The sequence below is a fragment of the Durio zibethinus genome, chromosome 11 (genome assembly GCF_047325235.1).
Source record: "Durio zibethinus cultivar Kanyao isolate XHJ-2024 chromosome 11, ASM4732523v1, whole genome shotgun sequence".
NCBI lineage: Eukaryota > Viridiplantae > Streptophyta > Magnoliopsida > Malvales > Malvaceae > Durio > Durio zibethinus.
Genome location: NC_143172.1, coordinates 1,232,032 through 1,254,284, shown reverse-complemented (window position 1 = coordinate 1,254,284; position 22,253 = coordinate 1,232,032). Strand labels below are relative to the sequence as shown.

The 22,253-nt window shown below is 33.1% G+C and overlaps 2 protein-coding genes and 3 pseudogenes across 3 annotated transcripts; all 5 read left to right on the top strand.

Moving 5' to 3' along the window:
- Positions 1 to 238: 238 nt before the first annotated feature.
- On the top strand, positions 239 to 2,897 carry LOC111291445 (7,8-epoxymelianol synthase CYP88A154-like; annotated as a pseudogene). The gene is made up of 8 exons (XR_016346640.1): positions 239 to 334; positions 423 to 516; positions 580 to 1,117; positions 1,436 to 1,706; positions 1,848 to 1,936; positions 2,060 to 2,138; positions 2,231 to 2,337; positions 2,506 to 2,897. The product of XR_016346640.1 is annotated as a 7,8-epoxymelianol synthase CYP88A154-like (transcript).
- Positions 2,898 to 6,086: 3,189 nt separating this feature from the next.
- Positions 6,087 to 10,417, top strand: LOC111291136 (7,8-epoxymelianol synthase CYP88A154-like; annotated as a pseudogene).
- A 1,095-nt stretch (positions 10,418 to 11,512) lies between these two features.
- On the top strand, positions 11,513 to 12,471 carry LOC111289421 (7,8-epoxymelianol synthase CYP88A154-like; annotated as a pseudogene).
- A 538-nt stretch (positions 12,472 to 13,009) lies between these two features.
- On the top strand, positions 13,010 to 13,955 carry LOC111289414 (7,8-epoxymelianol synthase CYP88A154-like). The gene is made up of 5 exons (XM_089768759.1): positions 13,010 to 13,042; positions 13,140 to 13,218; positions 13,323 to 13,429; positions 13,511 to 13,632; positions 13,862 to 13,955. The coding sequence occupies exons 1-5, from the start codon at positions 13,025 to 13,027 to the stop codon at positions 13,953 to 13,955; spliced, it is 420 nt and encodes a 139-aa protein (XP_089624885.1). The 5' UTR covers positions 13,010 to 13,024.
- Positions 13,956 to 15,858: 1,903 nt separating this feature from the next.
- Positions 15,859 to 18,752, top strand: LOC111290800 (7,8-epoxymelianol synthase CYP88A154-like). The gene is made up of 8 exons (XM_022882278.2): positions 15,859 to 16,274; positions 16,351 to 16,834; positions 16,933 to 17,190; positions 17,319 to 17,408; positions 17,647 to 17,725; positions 17,805 to 17,911; positions 18,067 to 18,188; positions 18,432 to 18,752. The coding sequence occupies exons 1-8, from the start codon at positions 16,042 to 16,044 to the stop codon at positions 18,523 to 18,525; spliced, it is 1,467 nt and encodes a 488-aa protein (XP_022738013.1). The 5' UTR covers positions 15,859 to 16,041; the 3' UTR covers positions 18,526 to 18,752.
- Positions 18,753 to 22,253: the final 3,501 nt, after the last annotated feature.

The following is a 22,253-nucleotide window of genomic DNA, read 5'->3' as shown; positions in this document are numbered from 1 at the left end:
CAAATAAGTTGCAAATGCAACGGTAAGATAATAAATAATATAAAATAATGACGAAGTAAGAGATAGATTTCATGCGCTAGCTGCCTGCGATTTGAGCGATACGTGCTATTGCATTGGTGCAGGGAGCTTAGGCAATTTGTAGCTATAAATAGTAGCTCAGAAATGACCTGCTAAGAGAGAGTGTCTGAGAAACATAAGTTCAAGGGCACAAAAGAAAAAAAAAAAGAGAAATTCCATAATGGATTTAGATTTGTTGGTTTTGATTCTTGCTGTTCTGGTAGGAACATATGTTTTCCTGTTTGGTTTCCTTAAGAAAATAAATGAGTGGCGATATGTTAGTAGCTTAGGAGAGAAAAAACATTCTCTCCCTCGAGGTGATATGGGATGGCCTATCTTCGGCAACATATTGTCTTTCCTCAAAGCTTTCAGGTCCCAAGACCCTGACACTTTCATCTACAACTTGGTTAAAAGGTCTTTCTCTTTCCCCTTCTGTCAAGCATGGAATTGCAATTCTTGGCATTTCATGAAAACATTCCAGAAATCTTTGATTCTATCATTGCCACATAACCCTTTGTTGAGAACTAAAATTTTCTTACTTTGAACACAATTTGACATTCTTTTGCCCTGGAGATTGCAGGTATGGCCGAACTGGTGTCTACAAGACCTACTTGCTTGGAAGTCCAAGCGTCATCGTTTCTATTCCAGAAACCTGTAAGAAGGTCTTGGCTGATGATGAACAATTTGGACTGGGTTACCCGGTATCCACAAAGCGATTAACAGGAAGAAAATCGTTCCACAGCATTCCAAATTCAGAACAAAGGCCTCTGCGCAGACTAACGATAGCCCAATCCGTGGCCATGAGGCACTGGCCATGTATGTTGGATATATTGAGTAGATCGTGATTAATTCTTTGGATGAATGGGCTAGCATGAAAGAGCCAATTGAGTTCTTGAATGAGATGAGGAAGTTTGCTTTGAAGGTGATTACACACATCTTCGTTGGCTCCAGTGCTGAATCTGTTATGGGGTCAGTTGATAAGCACTATGCTGATTTGAGTAATGGTTTGATATCTGCGGCCATTAATATTCCTGGGTTTGCTTTCTACAAAGCTCTCAAGGTAATGTTCATTCAGAATAAGAAAGAACATTTCTACGTACATACTTATCTGCAAAAATAATATAATTCTCAAGCCATTATTAATTAAATGGTAAAAAATGCTCGAGATTTCGAATATAGATGAAGACAGAAAAGGATCTCAAAGACGGTTAATTTGTCAAACCTGAAGTCACTGGCTACAAAATAAAATCTCTTACTTCTGAAAATTATGAATTCATGATTGTCAATTCCTGAACAAAATTAGTTATATTATATCTGATCAATTTTTTATCCGAATTGACAAATCAAGACTCAAGTCTGAAATTTTTGATGTTATCAGGCAAGGAATATGCTGATTGAGATCCTGCAAGGAATCCTGGATGAGAGGAGGGCCAAGAGTCAAATTATTGACCCAAATGACAAGAGAGGAATGATTGATCTGCTTATGGAAATTGAAGATGAGAATGGCCAGAAGTTGCAGGATGAGGATATAATTGATTTACTGCTCATGTTCTTGTTAGCTGGTCATGAAAGCTCAGCCCATTTAGCTATGTGGGCACTGGGCAATCATCTATCTGCAAGACCATCTAGAAATAATGCAAAAGGCTAAGGTGGGATTGTACCCTTAATTACCATTTCTTGTTAAACATTGAGGAATGCAATGGTCAAAATTCTGTTTTTTTTTAAGGACCAGTTGGATTCGAAGGCCAAATGTTTAATTCTTGTTTCACTTAATAATCACCAACTTTCAGGAAGAGCAAGAAGAAATCTTAAAGAAAAAGCAAGTACACAGAAGGGTTTGACTCTTAAGGATATTAGAGAAATGAATTTTCTTCAAAAGGTAAAGTGCTTGCTACCTGTTTGACTTGTTTATTTTACAAGAAACATGTCATTTAGGTCAAATGTCAAGATTTACTATGAGTGACAAAATGGTTTTTTTTTTTTTTTTTTTTTAAGTTTTTAGGTAATTGATGAGACTCTGAGAAGGACTAATATCTCCTTTTCCGAATTCCAGGAGGCAAAAGTTGATGTTAACATCAATGGTTAGATATTAAATCCCTTTTAAATCCCAAGTCAAAATTCTTCCTCCTAATTTCTATTGTCAGTGTCACTAAATGAAAAGCATCGTTTCCAGGTTATTTGATACCAAAAGGTTGGAAGGTTCTGGTTTGGAGCAGGGCTGTTCACATGGACCCTGAAGTTTATTCGAACCCAAAGGAATTCCTCCCTGCAAGATGGGAGGTAAGTTCAAAATGTATTCGCAGGCTAAAACATAACCTCGTCGTCTGTTAAATCTCTCTTTTAATGAATTCGAAATTTAATTTAATTAGTTCATGCAGTCAATCTTAGGAGAGATTACTACCATAATGTGGCTATATTTATACCCACATTCGCTTTACTTGCATGCAGAACCCTAAACCCAAAGCAGGATCATTCCTTCCCTTTGGAGCAGGAAGCAGGATTTGCCCGGGAGCTGATCTGGCCAATCTTGAGGTCTTCATTTTCCTTCATTATTTTCTCCTTAACTACAAGTGAGTCAGCAGTAATTCAATCCAATTTTCTATTGTCCAAAAATAATATTTATTTATTTATTTATTTATCTTTTCTTTGTTTAATCTATAAACTTGAACAAATCAATCCTGGAGGCCCCATAGTGCATTTATTAATTCCAAGGCCCATGGACAACTGCCTCGCAAAAGTCATGAAGGTCAAATGATCAACTACCATCATGCATACAATCTTCTTCTTGTTTAACTTATATTTTTCCTCCAATAATGTGATTGAACCCTGATAGTGTTTTGTTTGGAAAATCTCCAGGCCGCTGTGATGCAATATATTTTTTTTATGTTCTTCTTTGATGTTGCTTATGAATATTCATGTTGGGCTAAAAGCTTCTAATCTAATCACACCAGCAGAAGCAAAATCAAATAATAAATCAAACACACAGGAAATAATAATTTAACGTGGTTCGGTTCAATCAATCTACGTCCACGGATGAGAAACAAGATCCACTAGTTGTAAAAAATTACAAACATACATCAAATCATCAATCTCACTCAACAATCAATACTCATAAGACACTCTCAATTTCCTCTAGTCCTATGGAGTATTCTCAACCCAAACAAACACAAACCCATATGCTCACATACATCATACTTATGTGGACTCACTTAGTCTCTTCTAGTCCACTCACAAAAATACACACCCATAAGACATAGAGCCCCAATACTCTTATGGGGTGTCTATTCCATAAAACACTACAACTCTCTTACATCTTTTTTTTCATACCTAACCCTGTAGAGATTTCACATATTTATAACCATACAAACTTGCCCATTAAGAATCCCTCTCTTCTTAAAATTCTTTTCGTGTAAGTCAAACTTGCCTATTAAGAATCCCTTTCATTTTAGAATTCTTTTTTTTAAAGTGAAACTTCCCTATTAAGAATCATCTTTCTCTTAGAATTTTTCTTTTACAAATCTTCTTTTTCATCAAGTAATATTTAACAAACCTTAAACAAATCTCAAATAAATCTCTTATGAGATTTGAGTCATTATTCCCAACAATTCATAGTAAGATCCATATATGAAATAAAGAATATTGTGTTACAAGAAATTTTCGTTCATGTGTTATTCTTGAATAGAACCAATAATTGTATTGGCAGTTTGGTACCTCATTTTCCATTCTTGATATTTAAAAAATGAAAATCAAATTAATAATGAAAAAACTTAGGCTTTAGAAGGGAATAGCTCAAGTTTTTAGTGGCCTTTCGTTGGGAACATGGTTTCATTTCTCAGAGCTTACAGATCCCAGGATCCGGTTTCCTTCATCAACGTCTTGTAGCTGGATGCGCTTCTCTCTCTTATTTCTTGTAACTAGATGTGTTTAAGCTTTAAAGATTATGTCAACCGCTTCATAAAAGAAGAAAACAGGGATTATGTCATCACAAAGCTCCCATGACCATGGCTATGATCGTACCAAGAAATTTTAGTTACTAAATCGTCTCTATTCATGTATCAGTTCAGTTCTTGTAAGACATATCTCTAGGCCAAAGCATTTGGACCTCTCCATGTTGCCCTCTGCAGTCGGCAGACTTTGTATTGTAAAGCTGATATTAAGGCTTGGTATTAATTGAAAATGGCGGTCCAATTTTTTATTAATTAAAAAGGATGACATTTTTAACTTGTACATCTTTTAAGAAAACAAAAAATAAAAGGGCAGGAATGTTTTATATGGCACCATAATCGAAAGCATGGGCTAAACTTTTCTCTTTGATGATTGATCCCGTCCATTTGGTCCAAGTATATTTATATGGTTAATAGAAAGCATATCTACGGCTAAGATGATGCCACGTCGTCCATGATGAGATTACATTTGGTTACTGAAGTAAACCCATAGGGCTCCAAAAATTATCTGAAACGTTATTCCCTGCTGTCTTGCTTGACATCCGATGCAGAATCATTTTGTTTTAATTCATTGTTGATTTGGTCTCAAATTTTTTTATTTTGGTTCTATTTTAGATTTTAATTTTTAAATTTTTTTTAATTTAGATTCCCAACCTTTTAAAATTGTTTCATTTTTATCTTTCTTCGTCCACGTTGTAGCTTACTTGACATGCCATCTAGACATGCTCTTAGAAGGTCACTGCATATTTTTTTCAATTGTTAATGTTAAAATGTTTAATAATTGTCAAAATAAAAAATAAAAATATTTATTAATAAAATAATATTTGGAATCTAATGAAGTGAAATATTAACCTAAATAATTATGTGCAAATCTCAACTTGAGCTAAACTAAGCTTACCGTCTTTGGCAAGTAACTTTATCCTTTGACAACTTTTCCTATAAATTATCTTTTCTTTTTAAAATGAAAAGATAATTTTCGAAAAAAATATTTTTAATATTGACTAATAAATTATTTTGTTGATCAATCAGTTTTTAATTAAACAAATATAAAACAAAATTTGCATAAATTATTTTTTGGAATTAATTTTTTATGATACAAATAGAACCGTATCTCAATAATTTTTCAAGATAGATTAACAAGTTAACTAATAAAGTAATATTATCTTATAGTTATTGAATTTTAGATTTGATTTTTTTTTTCTATTACATATTGAGATCGGATGTTTGATATATATAGCATCAAAACGTAAGATTATTTTTGTTCTCTTGCCTATGTTTGTTCTGCTTTCCTATCGTTAATTCTTATGAATTTATATGCGTGATAATTCTCTCCTACTTGTTAATCTTTTATGACTTTGTCATATGATAGTTTCCAATACACGTGACAGAATCTATTAAAATAATAAATTGATAAAAGATGATAAAGAGCAATTTGAAAACTATAAATTTGAGCAAATAATCGAAATCATAGATAATCAGACACATATGAATTAGATATTAAAAACCTGAAAGATTGATCAAAAAATTAAGTATGAATTTGTATAGCGTTAATTAAAGTTCATATCTTTTTATCTTTCATAATACAAAAAGTTTCATATTATTTTTTTTATATATTGGGAGACCTAAAAAGGATTGCTTAAGTTCGAATCCAAAATTCACATGCACGACTATTGTTATATCCACTAAACCAAGAAACTGTTGGCAAAAAAAAAATAAAAAATGCGTAGCTTGTTTTCTAATTAGTATATACAATGGGAGTAAACTCATTTATAATTCAAAAATTAAGTACTTTATACACAATATCCATTGATAGTCTTATTAATTATAAGTTTTATGAAAGTAGAGTAGATAAGGCCGAAGATTAAGAAAAAAGTATTGGGATTTGGGAGGCTTAATTAATTAATTTGTTCTGCACATTTGCCTTGTTAATAATATATAAATTGAAGTTGCTGGCAAAATTATTAGTTTATTACAATATTGTTATACAAGTTAATTAAAGTCAATGGATATTGATCATTTTCCTACTAGTAATTCCTCAAGTCAAGCATATACTGACTATGTTAGTGACTAGACAAACGACTAATTATAATTTGTTTTTTGAGGAAGAGCTAGAAATTAATTAACTAAAAGATTGGCCATAATTAAAAATTTAAGGACAACGTTGGAAAATCTTTTCTGCAGTTAAAAATACGTAAAAAGAGACTCAGTTCGAGGAGATGTGGGGCAATGGGGGGGATTACAGCTGCAGTTGTGCTAGGAACATGTATTTTGGTATTTGGTTTCCTTAGGAAAATAAATGAGTTGTACCATGTGATGAACTACAGGTTGGGGAAGAAGCAGGTTAACTCTCTCCCCCCAGGTGATATGGGATGGCCTGTGATTGGGAACTTGTTGTCCTTCATCAGAGCTTTCAAATCCCAATATCCTGAATCCTTTATCAACAACTTGAAAAAAAGGTCGCTTATCCTTCTTTGATCTCTATAATATATTCTCTGACTCCGGATAAAATTAAGAACTAATATAGTGTTTAAAATGTGATTACATACACCACTACTTCTTAAGTTTTTTAATTTTTTTTTTATGTACCTTGAGATTGAATTTGTATATCGTATATTTATTTTTTTATTAATACGTATTTAATATAAAAATTATCATATCACAATCATGTTAAATATAAATATTTTTTTTGTTTTTGTCAAAATTATATATAATTTTTTATAAAATTTTAAACTGTATTATTTTTATTTTTTCATACCATTTTCATAGCTGCCATTATATTGTGTTTAGAATTGTCAATGTGTACTTTGCGAGAATTTATTGCAAGGATTTGCATCCTTTTTCTTTTAATTCATCAATTAAAATAAGTGAATCATTTAATTAAGTCACCAATTGATGTTAAATTTAAAATTTATACTACAAAAAGAAACCATAATATTTTTGAGGAAAAAAGATATGATCTAACAACCTTTTTTTACATTAAAGCAATTCAGGTACGGTGAAACAGGTATTTATAAGGATCCATGCATCATAGTGTGCAGGCCAGAGCTGTGTAGGAAGGTTTTGACAGATGATGAGCAATTTAAATCCGGTTACCCTTTTCCAAGTCTAATTTTAGGAGGAAAACCATTTGACTTCGTATCGAGTTAAGGGGGCACAAGCGATTTCGCAGGCTGACAACAAGCCGCATTAATGGCCATGAATCACTCTCTACATATATGGGGGAGTATCGAAGAAATATTAATCAACTCATTGGAAGAATGGACTAAGACAAACGAGCCAATCCAGTTCTTTTCTGAGATGAATAAGGTCGCTTTCAAGGTCATTATGACCATTTTCCTTGACACTGCAAGTGATGATTCCGTTATTGCGTCAATGGAGAAGTATTGTACATGCTTATTCCATGGATTATTTTGCACAGCCGTTAACATCCCTGGTTTTGCATTCCATAGAGCAGTCAAGGTAAGTTTCAAAACTTGATTCTAAAGCTAATGTAATTTGTGCTGAAAAACAATAATTGGTGGATGCCATCGATTAATTAGTCGCCATGGCCATGCCCACACCTCTCTCAAAGTTTTCCTGCATTATGAGTTGTAAAAAATGTATTATTTGATTTGTTCTTTGCATCAGGCTAGGAAGATACTGGTAAAAACTTTTCAAGCTGTACTTGCTGAAAGAAGAGAGAGGGAATCGAATGACCCAAACACAAAGAGAGGCCTAATTGACTTGATTAAGGGAGTTGAAGATGAGGAAGGTGAAAAATTGGATGATGAGCATATTATTATTGTACTACTTGTATTCTTGCTTGCGGGCCACGAAACTTCAGGGCGTGCTGCTACGTGGGCAACCATCTACCTCCATGACCACCTACTAGTGTTGCAAAAGGCCAAGGTGAGATATATAGGATCGGTTATAGTTACTTGGAATTGTGGTTTTAGAAAATTTTGCACCATGGTGAAGTCATTTTTCAACTAGATCTGGGATTCAAATAGCAGTGTAGTTACAGTAAGTGGTCGTTATTTTGTGGTAGCGTCACCATTCACCACCAGTATTTGAAAAATATTAGGTGTGAATTTGAATCTCCTTGATAATGGAGTGTTGCAGTCACAAAAATATAGTATAGCGGTGAATAGCAGTCTTAACGGACTGTTATTGTAGTTGCTCCATATTTTTGTCAAAAAACCAGAATAAAAAAAAGTTGACAGCTTAAAAAAACATTTTAATTTGACATTAATCTCAATTCAGTTTCAAACAAACTCAAATTTAATCTCAAATCAATCATGAATCCAACACAACCAACAGTTCAACACAAGTAATTACCTTTGTAAAACAAATTATAGATTTCTGTTGAATTTTAATGGGATCGAGCCGATTGATGAAGTTAACCACTCCATCTTACTTTGTCTGTTGAGTGAGGGCTCTGACTCTAATAGTGAGGGATTGGGGCTTGGCCCCTAGGGTGGGCCATTGGATGGTAGCGATGAGTTTTCTTGGGCGAGAATTAGGATTTGGGATAACAAAAACTAAAGCCTAAGTAGATGTCAAATGCATGTCGCCATAGTTGAATCGCCTAATTGGTAGGGAAGTATCTAGTGGGAGGGAGAAGCTTCTATTTTGGACTTATGGGTTGAGTTTGAGAGTTGAGAGAGTGGATGTTGAGAACTGATGAGAAGTAAGAGGTTAGAGATATATGAGAGTGTGAGAATGAGGCTGAAGAAAATAAAAAAGAAAAGATGTCGAGAGAGGAGAGGGATTAGAGGGGAATAGGGCCAAAATTTTAGTTTTGAACTATGGGAAGGGACTAGGATGGGTTTTGATCACGTGAAATTTTTTACTTAGAAAAAAATTTGTTTATAGGAAATTTTAAAGGTTAAATTTTATGGTAAGAAATTTAAGATTAAATAAATTTAGGAATTAATATGAGATAGATAGAGAAATTTTGGAGAAATTAGATAAAAATTGAGGTGATAAGTTTTTTTGTATAACTTAAATGAAAATTAATTAAATTTAAATGATTATATATTGATTTATTATTTTATATTTTATATTTGAATTTTATTAATGATATTTTGTTTTGGTATTTGTATTGTTAATTTTTTTAGTATTAGATTAATTTTTATTATTATTATTTTTGTGTACTTAAATAAAAATTGAAAATTCGATCCCTTGTATAATAATTTGAAAGTAATTTATGCTAACAATTTTAAATTAATTAATGTGTAAAAATTTAAATATTTAATAAATTACTGCATTTCAAATCATAAAAATAATAAATATTTAATAGATTATTACCTTTAAAAATCAAATAAATAAAAGAAATGTGATATGATAAATTATTTTAAAAATTATAAAATAAGAGTTTTTATAATTATAATTACTATATTTTATAACATATTGAGTAAAATTAAAAAAAAATTTCGACCGTTATAACTGTAATAACTGTAATAATATTCGATATGTTCGCAATCATGATAAACATGACATGATTAAAAACACGATTCAAATTCCATATTTCTGGAAGAGCAAGTGGAAATCATTAAAAGAAGGCCCTCCTCCCAGAAAGGTTTAACTCTCAACGAAATTAAACAAATGAAATATCTATCCAAGGTAAAAGTTTTCTGTATGATCATCTCACCACTTCCAAATCTGAAATCACTACTTGACTCAATCTGAAATATATAACAAGCCATGCTATTATGTAACTTATTTGGGTGATTGATGAGACACTAAGGATACGCATCAATACTTTTGCACTTTTCCGAAAGGTAACAAAAGATAATAATATCAACGGTTAGTCACTCTCCATGATTCACCATGTCCTCCCTAATTCTTCCCTCATTTTTCTCTTTTCTGCCACACAAAGATTTGGAGCGATTAATTGCTTTGATTCCAGGCTACTTCATACCAAAAGGATGGAAAGTGTTGGTCTGGCGTAGTGCAGTTCACATGGATGCTGAAACTTATTCCAACCCAAAACAGTTCCTTCCTTCAAGATCGGATGTAAGACTCAAGAATTGACATTAGTTATTGTTCAATGAAAGTGAAAAAACTGGCATTTGAAATATTGTTAACTATCTGCTATCTGTTTGACTTGAATAATGCGCAGGATCTTAAACCCAAAGCAGGGACTTTCTAACCCTTTTGGAGCAGGAAGTAGGACCTGCCCTGGAGCTGATCTTGCCAAACTTGAGATCTCCATTTTCTTTCATTATTTTCTTCTAAACTATAAGTGAGTCAGCTTAATTTTCTGTTCACAACGTTTACAATTTAAAAGGTCAAAACGCAGGAGGATTCAGTTTCTCAAACTGATATTTTGCGTGTTTTCAACAAGTAGGCTTGAACAACTCAATCCAGGAGGCCATGTTAATTACTTACCTGAACCAGACCCAGCAGACTCCTGTCTTGCGAAATTCATTAAGCTCCATTGATTATGCTAAGAATTTCATCTGCTTTCTAAAATTAGTAACTTCCAGTTCAGTTCTTAATCAGAAAGTTTCCCAGCTTCATGATGTACAAAAAGCCTTTCTTTTAATTTCCAGTTTCATTGTCATATGCATGTATGAATGTTGTTAGCAAATATGGTTATATATAGCAAAGACAATCCATGACTTGAATTAGATTTTCAATGTATATTAATACACGGGCAGTGGCTCAGTGTATGGTAATTATACACGAATATATATCTTCTTTCAAGAAGCAAAACGCAGCAAATAGAAAAGAAAGATTTTAAATTAAAATAACAAAACCCAAACTTCTCTCTTTGATGAATCTTGTCCATTAATTTGGTCCAAGTATATATATGGTGCCATAATCTACGGCTGATATAATGCCACATCCTCGCCTGCTGAAATTCCATTTGGATTAAATCACTTCCCACTGGAAAGAGAAAAGAAGAGTCTGAATCCTCGCAAGACGGCCACCATGTTGCGTTTCCTCCCAAAGCTAAAAGTGAACCCTTTCATCCACGGACAGAACCGGACAACGCTGCGAAGAAATGTTTTATTTACATGATCAATATATGAGCTTGGGGTTGACCACGCTAAGCCGCTCAGCCCAATTTATTCGATATTTTTAATTACCAGGAACCTCTCTGACCAATAGGTCCATTAATTTGTTTTTATCTTGCCTAATTTAAGGGAAAAACAATACTGTATACTGAGAATAAGGGTATCCTATATATTTTTTGATATAATGTTTTTCTCTTGCCTTCTCGACAATTCAACATTTTGCCTTTTTTTTTTGTTTTTTGGGTTAGCTCGATTTACCCTAACCATAAACACCGACTGGCCATATGCGTTGCTTTCGCAGGATGATGTGCAAGGTGTAAACTACAAGATATAAAGAGTAATATTTTAAAAATTTCCAGTGAACTACGAGGTCACTTAATATTAATTATTATTAGTTCCTAATAACTATGATAAAAAAAAAAAGGCGAGATCAATTTCAGATGATCTGATAGTAGAGAGCATTTCGGAGCTATTTATAAATACAAACAAAGGTGGCAAGAAAACATGTAAAAGATTGAGCCAAAGGAGAGAGAGGATTAATCAATAAGAGCGTAGATGGAATTTGATTTGTGGTGGTCGATTGTGGCTGTTGTGTTAGGAACATATGTTTTCGTACTTGGTTTCCTGAAGAACATAAATCAATGGTACTATGTCAGCAGGTTAGGCGAGAAGCAAGAACTTCTGCCTCCAGGCGATATGGGCTGGCCATTCATTGGAAACATGTTCTCCTTCCTCAGAGCTTTCACATCTCAAGACCCTGAATCCTTTCTTAACAACTTGATTAAAAGGTCAGCCAATTCATCCGCCATTCTATGTATATTCCTCTGTAATTCATTCAACAACACCATTAATTTCATTGGAATATATATTTTGCAGCTATGGGCGAACAGGTATTTATAAGACCCACTTATTTTGGAGACCAACCATCATAGTTTGCAGTCCTGAAATGTGCAAGAGAGTCTTGACAGATAATGAGACATTTTAAGTTGGTTACTCTCCATCAGTAAATCAATTAGCAGGGAAAACATCACTTCATAATGTTTCACCTTCACAACACAGGGATCTGCGCAAGTTAATAGCCCCTTCGATCTCTGGACATGAAGCATTATCCATGTATATTAGGTACATTGAGGAAATAGTGATTACTTCGTTAGAAGAGTGGGCTAATATGAACCAACCAATTGAGGTGATTAAAGAGATGAAGAATATTACTTTCAAGGCCATTACAACAATCTTCTTCGGCTCAATCGGTGATTTGACTCTTGGGTCATTGTTGAAATATTATCCTGATTTCGCCTATGGATATCTTTCTGCATTGATTAATGTACCCAACTTTTCATTTCGTAAAGCATTGACGGTAAAGTTTTTTCTCTTTTATCCAAAATCATAAGAATTCAGACCCATTAATTTAGTTAGAAGTAATACATGAGACAATCAGTAGATTTTTCTTTTATCAGGCAAGAACAATGTTGAAAAGGATTCTCCGAGCTGAACTAGAAGAAAGAAAAGAAGGAACAAGTAATAAGCCAGATTCAAAGAGGGGCATGATCGACTTACTTAAGGAAGTTGAAGATAAGCAAGGTGAAAAATTGGAGGATGAGTATATCCTTGATCTACTGCTGCTGTGCTTATTTGCTGGTCATGAAAGCTTAGCTCATGCTACAACATGGTCGATCATTTATCTTCATAACAACCCAGATACGTTGCAAAAAGCAAAGGTGAGAAGTGAGTGTTTTTTTTTTTTCTATTCCATTAATTTCAACCCATTATTTTTATTAAGTTCGTTAATTAGGCAAGACTCGGACAAATTTGCATCGAATTATGCCTAATTTAAAGAGTTATAAAATTTAAAATTTAATTTAGTTGTTTATATAATAATTTTTAAAATATGACATTCAACAGATTTAATAATAATTTTGCACTGACAAACTAAATTTCCCATCTCAGGAAAAGCAAGAGATGATAATAAAAAGAAGATCGCCCTCGCAAAAAGGTTTAACTCTCTTGGAAATTAAAAAAATGAAATATCTGGCTAAGGTAAGTAAAATTTTTTGTTCTATTTACTTTGAAAGTGACTGGATATATGAACAACACATTTACATACCAAACTATATGTTAATTATAATTTCTATAGGTAATTGATGAGACATTGCGGATGGCCAATTCATTTTTTGCACAATTACGAGAATCAAAATTGGGCGTTAGTATTGACGGTTAGTCAGTGGATATGCTCAAACTGTCTCTTATAATTTTCCTTCTTTGGTTTCCTATGTATGACTTGCAATTTGCAAATGAAAGCCTTGTGATATGTTTCTAGGTTACACCATACCTAAAGGGTGGGCAGTTTTGGTATGGAGCAGAGCTGTTCATATGGATCCAGAAAATTATTCAAATCCTAAAGAATTCCTTCCTTCGAGATGGGATGTAAGTTGAACAAAAAGCATCCTTTTCCCTGTTGTTATCGTTTGAAATGTTATTGATGTTGTGTGTTGAATTTTCTTGCAGGAACATATACCCAAAGTTGGTTCTTTCAATCCTTTTTCAGCAGGAAATATGATTTGCCCCGGAGCTGACCTAGCCAAACTTGAGATGTCTATTTTCCTTCATTATTTTCTCCTTAATTACAAGTGAGATAACTCTGGTCTTTGCCATGCATCCCAAATTCCCATTAGTTTAAGATAAACTGTCATGCACTAGTTTCAACTTCTAAGTTCCAATTGATAAGCTTGTGAAGGAATTCAATTGAAGGATAATGAGAGAAAAAATTGCGTGATCTTAATGCTTGTTATCTTCTATTTTGGATGTTGATAAAGGTTACGTTATTTTTTTTTTTTTTTTTCTTTTCAACTTGTGCAGGCTTGAACAGCTTAACCCAAGGGGCCCAATCAACTATCTGCCTTCAACACACCCTGCAGACAATTGTCTTGCTAAAATCATTAAGCGCCCTTGATTAGTCCCTAGGATGAATTCACTTCTTTTCTCCTTGATTTTGTGCTGGCAGGATTTACTTGTTCTTGAATAAAGTCCATTTTTGGCCGTTCAGGAAATTAAAGAATGCTATAGGTAAATGCCAATTTTCATTCTAATTATTAATTATTAAAAATATATAATTAATGTAATTTTTTTTTCTTGAATTCAATGAAAATAGTATTAATAAATGAAAGGAATTTCTTAAAAAATAATACTTTAATTAATCTTAAAAATTGAACTCTTTTGAACGTCAATATGATCAACAGAAGATGTATCGCACCTCCAGTCCATTTGATTTCAAAGTTTTCTATCACTATGACAAGGCCTTGTGTGGGTTTCTCTACCTATTAATCGATTTTAACAAATTTGTCTTTTCTTTTTTTAAGATAATGAAATTTCAACTAAAAAGAATCATATATATTACAATAAACATAAACACTTGATAAGATTTATTACATGAATGTCTATGTAAATAATTTTTTTAAATGATACATAGGATATATTTTTTAATTATAAATTAGATAATTTAAAATTTTTTTGAAATAGTAAAATTATTCAAATTATTCAAATGATCAATATAATTCAATTTAATTGGGTGTTGATCGATTTTTTATCCATTCACCAAAAAGAAGGTTTAATACACTGCATTTGAAGAACATGCTACTGGTTGTCATTGATTTTTCTCTTTTAATTAATCTTATTAAATTATATAATATTCATATGTTCGTTGATATATATATTTAGTTCATGAAGGGACTACCAGTTATTTTATCAATCATTTGCCGGGGAGGAGGGGGATCATATTTTATGACACACAATAGAGATGAGCATTGATACTTTATCTGACAATTGCAATTCGATGGAATTCTCCTACTAACGACAAAAGATGATCTAAGTTATCTACATAGTTCTTACACATTTAATATATTAATATTATTAAGGGATAAAGGTCAAATTTATCACTCTACTAGATTGGGAATTTCATACTTACCATTTTACATTTTTATACAATTTTACCATCTTATTAGGCTACTACATTTTTTTTTTTTATACAATTTTAGTTACCCATGTAAGAAGATAGGATATTTCTTCTGAACTAAAAAATTTTTTATTAAGAATTTTAATTATTTTAATTTTTTATATGAAAAAAATAATTTATTTTAAATTACAAATAAGGATAAAAAATAATTTTCTATGTCCCCCATTTAAACTTTTTTATATTAAAAAATTATAAGTCAAGGAGATCATTTCATATGAGTCATACTTCGTGAAACTTCATAGAAAAATCATACAAGAAACAGTAAGAAGATTCAATTGGAATGAATCAAAGTCAATTTAGGCACGAATCCAAAGCCACAAACAACTATTTTCATATCATTTAGCCCTTGTCTTTGTCTCTCATTTTTTTACTAGTTAACCCCTTTTGTCAATGAAGCATCCTTTTTTTTGGCGTTTAACGAAATAATTGGAGTGAGAAAACGTATGACTTTTATTGCATTTATATATGAAGAATCTATTTGTATTATATAAGTTTGAGTTAGAGAAATTTGTAAATTTTTTTTTTTTTTAAATTATAGCTATTGCGCGTTTTATAAGTTTGAGTCAGAGAAATTTGTAATATTTGTTGAAAAATATAGTCATCTCGAATTATATAAGTTTGAGTCATAATAACTTGTCATTTTTCTTGAAAAGTATAGCCATTACCCGCTATACTTGGAAAGTATAGCCATTACGCGTTATACTTGAAAAGTATAGCCATTACGCGTTATACAAATTTGACAATTTTTTCTTGAAAAGATAGTTATTGCTAATTATACTAACTTGAGTCAGAATGACTTGTAATTTTTTTTTAAAGTATAATCATTATGTATTACACAAGTTTCAGTCAGAGAGACTTGTAGACTATTCAAATTTCAAACACAAATGATCATCACTAATCTAAGTAGACAATGGAAGATGATGCTGATGTAGAGCAATTTGCAACTATAAATAGAAACAACTTAGAAGGCGAAAAATAAAGAGAGACCAAAAAGGGAAAGAAGGGAAACGAAAAACGAAAATCCAAAATGGGGTTAGAGTTTTTATGGTCAATTGTGGCAGTTGTGGCAGGAACATATGTTTTCCTATTTGGTTTCCTAAGGAAAATAAATGAATGGTACTATGTTAGTAGGTTGGGGAAGAAGCAAAACCCTCTACCTCCAGGTGATATGGGATGGCCCTTCATTGGAAACATGTGGTCCTTCCTCACTGCTTTCAAGTCCCAATATCCTGATTCCTTCATCGGCAACTTGATTAAAAGGTTAGTTTTTTTCTTACAAGTTTTATTTTTTTTTTTTCAGTTGTATGTGTACTGAATTTGGAATTACTGGTGACAGGCATGGAAGAACAAGCATTTATAAGACTTATTTGTTTGGGAGTCCAAGTGTCATAGTTTGCAGTCCGGAGCTATGCAAGAAGGTATTAACAGATGATGAACACTTTGTATTTGGCTACCCTTCATCAGCAATACAATTAGGAGGAAAAAAATCGCTGTATGGCATCTCAAATTCAGAGCACAAGCGTTTGCGTAGGCTAACAACGGATCCCATCAATGGCCATGTAGCACTAGCTTTGTACATAGGGCATATTGAAGACATTGTGATCCCTTCGTTGGAAGATCTTGCTAGCAAGAACCACTCAATCAAGTTCTTCAATGAGATGAAACAGATTGGTATCAAGGTTATTGCACAAATTTTCCTCGGGTCCACTCAGGAGGATTTGGTTCTTTCGTCAATGGTTAAGTATTATACGGAGTTGTTCCCCGGCGTTCTTTCCATGCCCATTAATCTCCCTGGTTTTACGTTCCATCGAGCACTCAAGGTAAAGTTTGCTTTCCAATGATAGAAATACTAATATATATTATCAATTTTTTATGTTATGATTTATGAATTTTGATTAACTTGAAATATATATATTAGGCAAGAAAGAAGCTGGTAAAGACAATTCAATCCGAATTGGATGAAAGAAGAGCGAAAACTATGGTATCAGACAGGAAGAAAGGAATGATAGACTTACTTATGGAAGTTGAAGACGAGAATGGTGAAAAATTAGAGGATGAGCATATCATTGATTTATTGTTGCTGATCTTGTTCGCGGGTCATGAAACCACAGCACACACTGCAATGTGGGCGATCATCTACCTCCATCGCCATCCAGAAATGTTGAAAAAAGCCAAGGTGGGATGAGACTGGTTTCTATCTTAGGAAGAAGCATTTGTAATTCTGACTAATGTCATTCATGGAAATGTTTTTGGACTTTAGGCTCTATTTCAAGTTTCAATTGAATTTTTGATTTCACCTTTCAGGAAGAGCAAGAGGCAATCATAAAGAGAAGGCCTTCCTCACAGAAAGGTCTGACCCTCCCTGAAATCAAGCAAATGGAATATCTACCTAAGGTTTGTTATCTACAACTATTCTCCTGTTGATTTTATGAAGTGCTTAATCTCATCAAATAAACTGAACTTCTCAATGAGCTAGAAAGGATCTAAAATAAACTTCCTTGGTAACAATGTCTCAGAATTATTTATATGACAGACCAACATTTGATCTCTAGTTCACCTCATACCTCACAGACTGAGTTAATCTACAATTCGTGTAGTTTATAACAAGCCCTGTTGTATTAATTATTTCTAGGTGATTGTTGAGGCTTTGAGGAGAAACAATTTTGCATTTTCAATTTTTCGGAAGGCAGAAGCTGATGTTAACATTAATGGTTAGTCTCTGGACATCTTATGTTCTTCATTTTCCTTTGTAAGCTTCTCCGTTTTTGTCTCAAAAAATAGATTTTCCAGGTTATACCATACCAAAAGGATGGAAAGTTTTGGTTTGGTACAGGGCTGTTCACATGGATCCCAACATTTATTCAAACCCAAAAGAGTTCCTTCCTTCAAGATGGGAGGTAAGTAGAATCAGCAATAAAAAATAATACTAATTGATTTTGGTGTTCTTGTACGTTGATTCTTATACATGACAATAGATTATCATAAATAAAGAGGAATAAAAAGGTACTCAAATATAATGTTAATCAACTACTCTCTGTTCACTTCAATTCAGAATCATAGACTCAAGGCAGGGGCTTTCATTCCCTTTGGAGCAGGAAGTAGGACCTGCCCTGGAGCTGCTCTAGGCAAACTTGAGATCTCCATTTTCCTTCACTATTTTCTCCTCAACTACAAGTGAGTAATCTCTTTCCTTTGACACTTATACAAGTTAATGGACTACCATACATTTCAACTGCACAAGAGTTGTAAAAGAAATTGCAAAAATCGTAATGAAAGAGAAATTATAAAACATGCTTTGTGTTTGGTTTATGGAAAATACATGATTAACATCATATGTACAAGAAAAATGACTAGATAATAATATATATGCTCCCAAAAGGATGACATTCTTTTCATTTCTTTTCTTTCATTGTGCAGGCTTGAAGAGCTAAATCCAAGGGGTCCAATTAATTACCTACCCTTGCCACGCCCAGCAGACGACTGTCTTGCAAGAATCATTAAGCTCCCATGATCAACTCAATTGGGTTCAAATCACTTCTTTCCTTACTTCATCTCAGTAAGGCAGGGATCTTGATCTTCAAATTTGTAACAAGTTTATTAGAGTCAACTCCTGCGGACTACTGCCTCGCAAAAGTCATTAAGCTTCGATACTTAAGATGTACTTTAATTGACAAGAAAGATGTAATAAGGTCATTACAGAGTATATATATTGACGGTAATGATTGTTCAATTTATGAACACATTGACCAAAGAGAATGAATCATATAATAATAGCAATGCAAAGAAAATTAATTTTATCACATGGGAAGCTGAGTGATATATGGTGGTTGGATAAACTAGTCTGAAACTCAGAATCAAGAGAGAGACAAAAAAGAAAAGGAGAGAAATTCACTAATGGATTTAGATTTCCAGCCTTTGATTCTTGCAGTAGTGGTTGGATTGGGAACTTATGTTTTCTTATTTGGTTTTCATAGGAAAGTAAATGAATGGTACTATGTAAGTAGGTTGGGACAGAAGACACATTCTCTCCTCCACTGAAATTTTTAAAAAACGAAAACACGGATAGGATACAGTAATAGAAAATTGTTTTTTTTATATATTATAATCATCAGTTAAAAATATATTATAGATATTGAATTGATTTTTAGAAGATTTTTTTTTTTGTGAAGAAAAAAACTAATAATAGATACAACAATAAAAGAACTTATGATGTTAGTTGTTTTTTTTTTTTTTTTTTTTCTTTATCTATCTCCAAGTTCCAACATATTTCGATGCGTTGCAAGTGTCAAAATATCTAACAGAACACGGGTACAAAAGGGATTCATAGTGTCCGTGCTTCGTAGCTCCAGGTGCTATGGGGTGGCCTATATTAGCCAATATGTGTCTTTTCTCAAAGCTTTCGGATCCAAAAACCCTGAAACCTTCATCAACAACTTGGTTAAAAAGTATGGTGGAAATGGAATTTACAAGTCTACTTGTTTGGAAGTCCTGACAGATGAAAGATTTGTTGGGGTAAAAAACTTCAATTCAATCACATCAATAAAAATAAAATTAAATAATAAATTAAATATATAAAAGATAATAATTTAACGTGATTCGATTCAACTGACCTATATTTACGGATGAAAAACAAGATCTATTAATTATAAAAAATTACAAACTTACATCAAATCATCAATCTCACTCAACAATCAATATTCATAAGACATTCTCAATCTCCTCTAATCTTATGAAGTATTCTCAACCCAAACAAACACAAACTCAAACTCTTATGCACCCTTTCAACATAATCAAACACATACTCATATGCTCTCATACATCATACATATGTAGATCATCTCAGTCTCTTTTAGTTCACTCACAAATAAACATACACACCCATAAGATGTAGAACCCCAATATTCCTATGAGATGTCTATCTCACAAAATCCTATAACTTTCTTACATCTTTTTCTTATACTTAATCTCGTAGAGACTTCACATATTTATAACTATACAAACTTGTCCATTAAGAATCCCTCTCCTCTTAGAATTCTTCTCTTGTAAGTTAAACTTGCCTATTAAGAATCTATTTCCTTTTAAAATTCTTCTCTTGTAAGTTAAACTTACCTATTAAAAATTTCATTTCTCTTAGAATTCTTTTTTTGCAAGTCTTTTTGTCCATCAAGTAATATCTGATAAATTCCAAACAAATCTCTAACAAATCACATTATAGGATTTAAGTCAATATTCCTAACAATCTTCACCTTGACTCAAATTTCATCAATCATCTGTCTTCATGCTAGATATGCGTAGCTCCACCTGCAATAGAAGTCTCACAATCATTCATCAATCATCTGTCTTCATGTTAGATATGCGTAGCTCCACCTGCAATAGAAGTCTCACAATCATCTTGTCTTCTCTTGTGTCTTCACGCTTCATACAAACCAATCCTCAATCTTCAAAACTTAAACTCGAACTCTTCTCTTGAATCGAACTCTTTTGGACTTGCTTCTTTTCATATATCAAATCATGCACTTCCCACATCTTAAACTTTTAGCTCTTCCCACATCTCAAACTTTCAGCTCTTTCCATATCTTTAATCTTCAACTCTTCTCATGTTTCGAAACTTCAGCTCTGGTACCACTTGTTGGAGAACACCACAGCTCTGATACCATTTGTTAGGCTAAAAGCCTCCAATCCAATCACACCAACGAAAGTAAAATCAAACAATAAATCAAATACACAAGAGATAATAATTTAACGTGGTTCGATCTAACTGACCTACATCCACGGATGAGAAACAAGATCCACTAGTTATAGAGAATTACAAACTTGCATCAAATCATCAACCTCACTCAATAATCAATACTCATAAGACACTCTCAATCTCCTCTAGTCTTATGGAGTATTCTCAACCCAAACAAACACAAACTCAAACCCTTATACACCCTTTCAACATAACCAAACACATACCCATATGCTCTCATACATCATACCTATGTGGACTCTCTCAGTCTCCTCTAGTCTACTTACAAACAAACATACACACCCATAAGATATAGAGTCCTAATACTTCTATGGGATTATTTTTTCAATATGAAAAAAAAAATTAAAAGGTCGTCTTATTCAAAACCCCAATTATGAAATCCCCTCTCTCCCACTTCACACCTCGGAACGCACCGTTCTTATAGAAAGAAAGGCGCTTTCACATCTTCTTAACCCGAAATGGATGAAATGGCTAGGGAGAGTAAAGTTTCCTTTTTTTTAGGGTACTCTTAAGAACAGATCTAGTGGAGACGAGGTGGGGCCTGTAGCTCAGAGGATTAGAGCATGTGGCTACAAACCACGGTGTCGGGGGTTCAAATCCCTCCTCGCCCACAACCGGCCCAAAATGGAAGGACCTTTCCCTCTGGGGGTAGGAAAATCATGATCGGGATAGCGGACCCAAAGCTATGGAACTTGGGCGTGGTTCTTTTGCCAAAATGGAGTGGCCTTTTATTTATTATTTATTGTAAATTTTATTTATTATTTATCGTAAATTTACTTTTCTATTTTATATATAGTATTATAGTATTCCCGACCAAAACAAAATAAAATAAGTATATTTTTTTTGTTTTACGCCTTGTAACTCTTCTTCAGCCAAGCCAAGCTTGGGCACAAAACCCTACAACTTTCTTACATCTTTTTCTCATACTTAACCCTGTAGAGACTTCACATATTTATAATCATACAAACTTATCCATTAAGAATCTATCTCCTCTTAGAATTCTTCTATTGTAAGTTAAACTTGCCTATTAAGAATCTATTTTCTTTTAGAATTCTTCTCTTGCAAGTCAAACTTACCTATTAAGAATCTCTTTTCTCTTAGAATTCTTCTTTTGCAAGTCTTCTTGTCCATCAAACAATATCTAACAAATCCCAAACAAATCTCTAACAAATCACAAACAAATCTCTTATGAGATTTGAGTCAATATTCCTAACAAGATTTGATTGCTCCTCGTTGGTTACCCTGTATGTTTCAATAAGGAAGTTAACAGGGAGCAAGTCGTTTCACAACGAATCAAATTTAGAACACAGGCGTTTGCACAAGCTAACGACGGCTCAAATTGATGGCCATGTATACTGGATGTATTGAGGATATTGTGATCACTGCTTTGGAGGAATGGGCCAGCATGAACAAGCCAATTGAATTATTGAAAGAGATGGAGATGGTTACATTCAGGGTCTTTTTACTCGTATCTTCATGGGATCTGGATC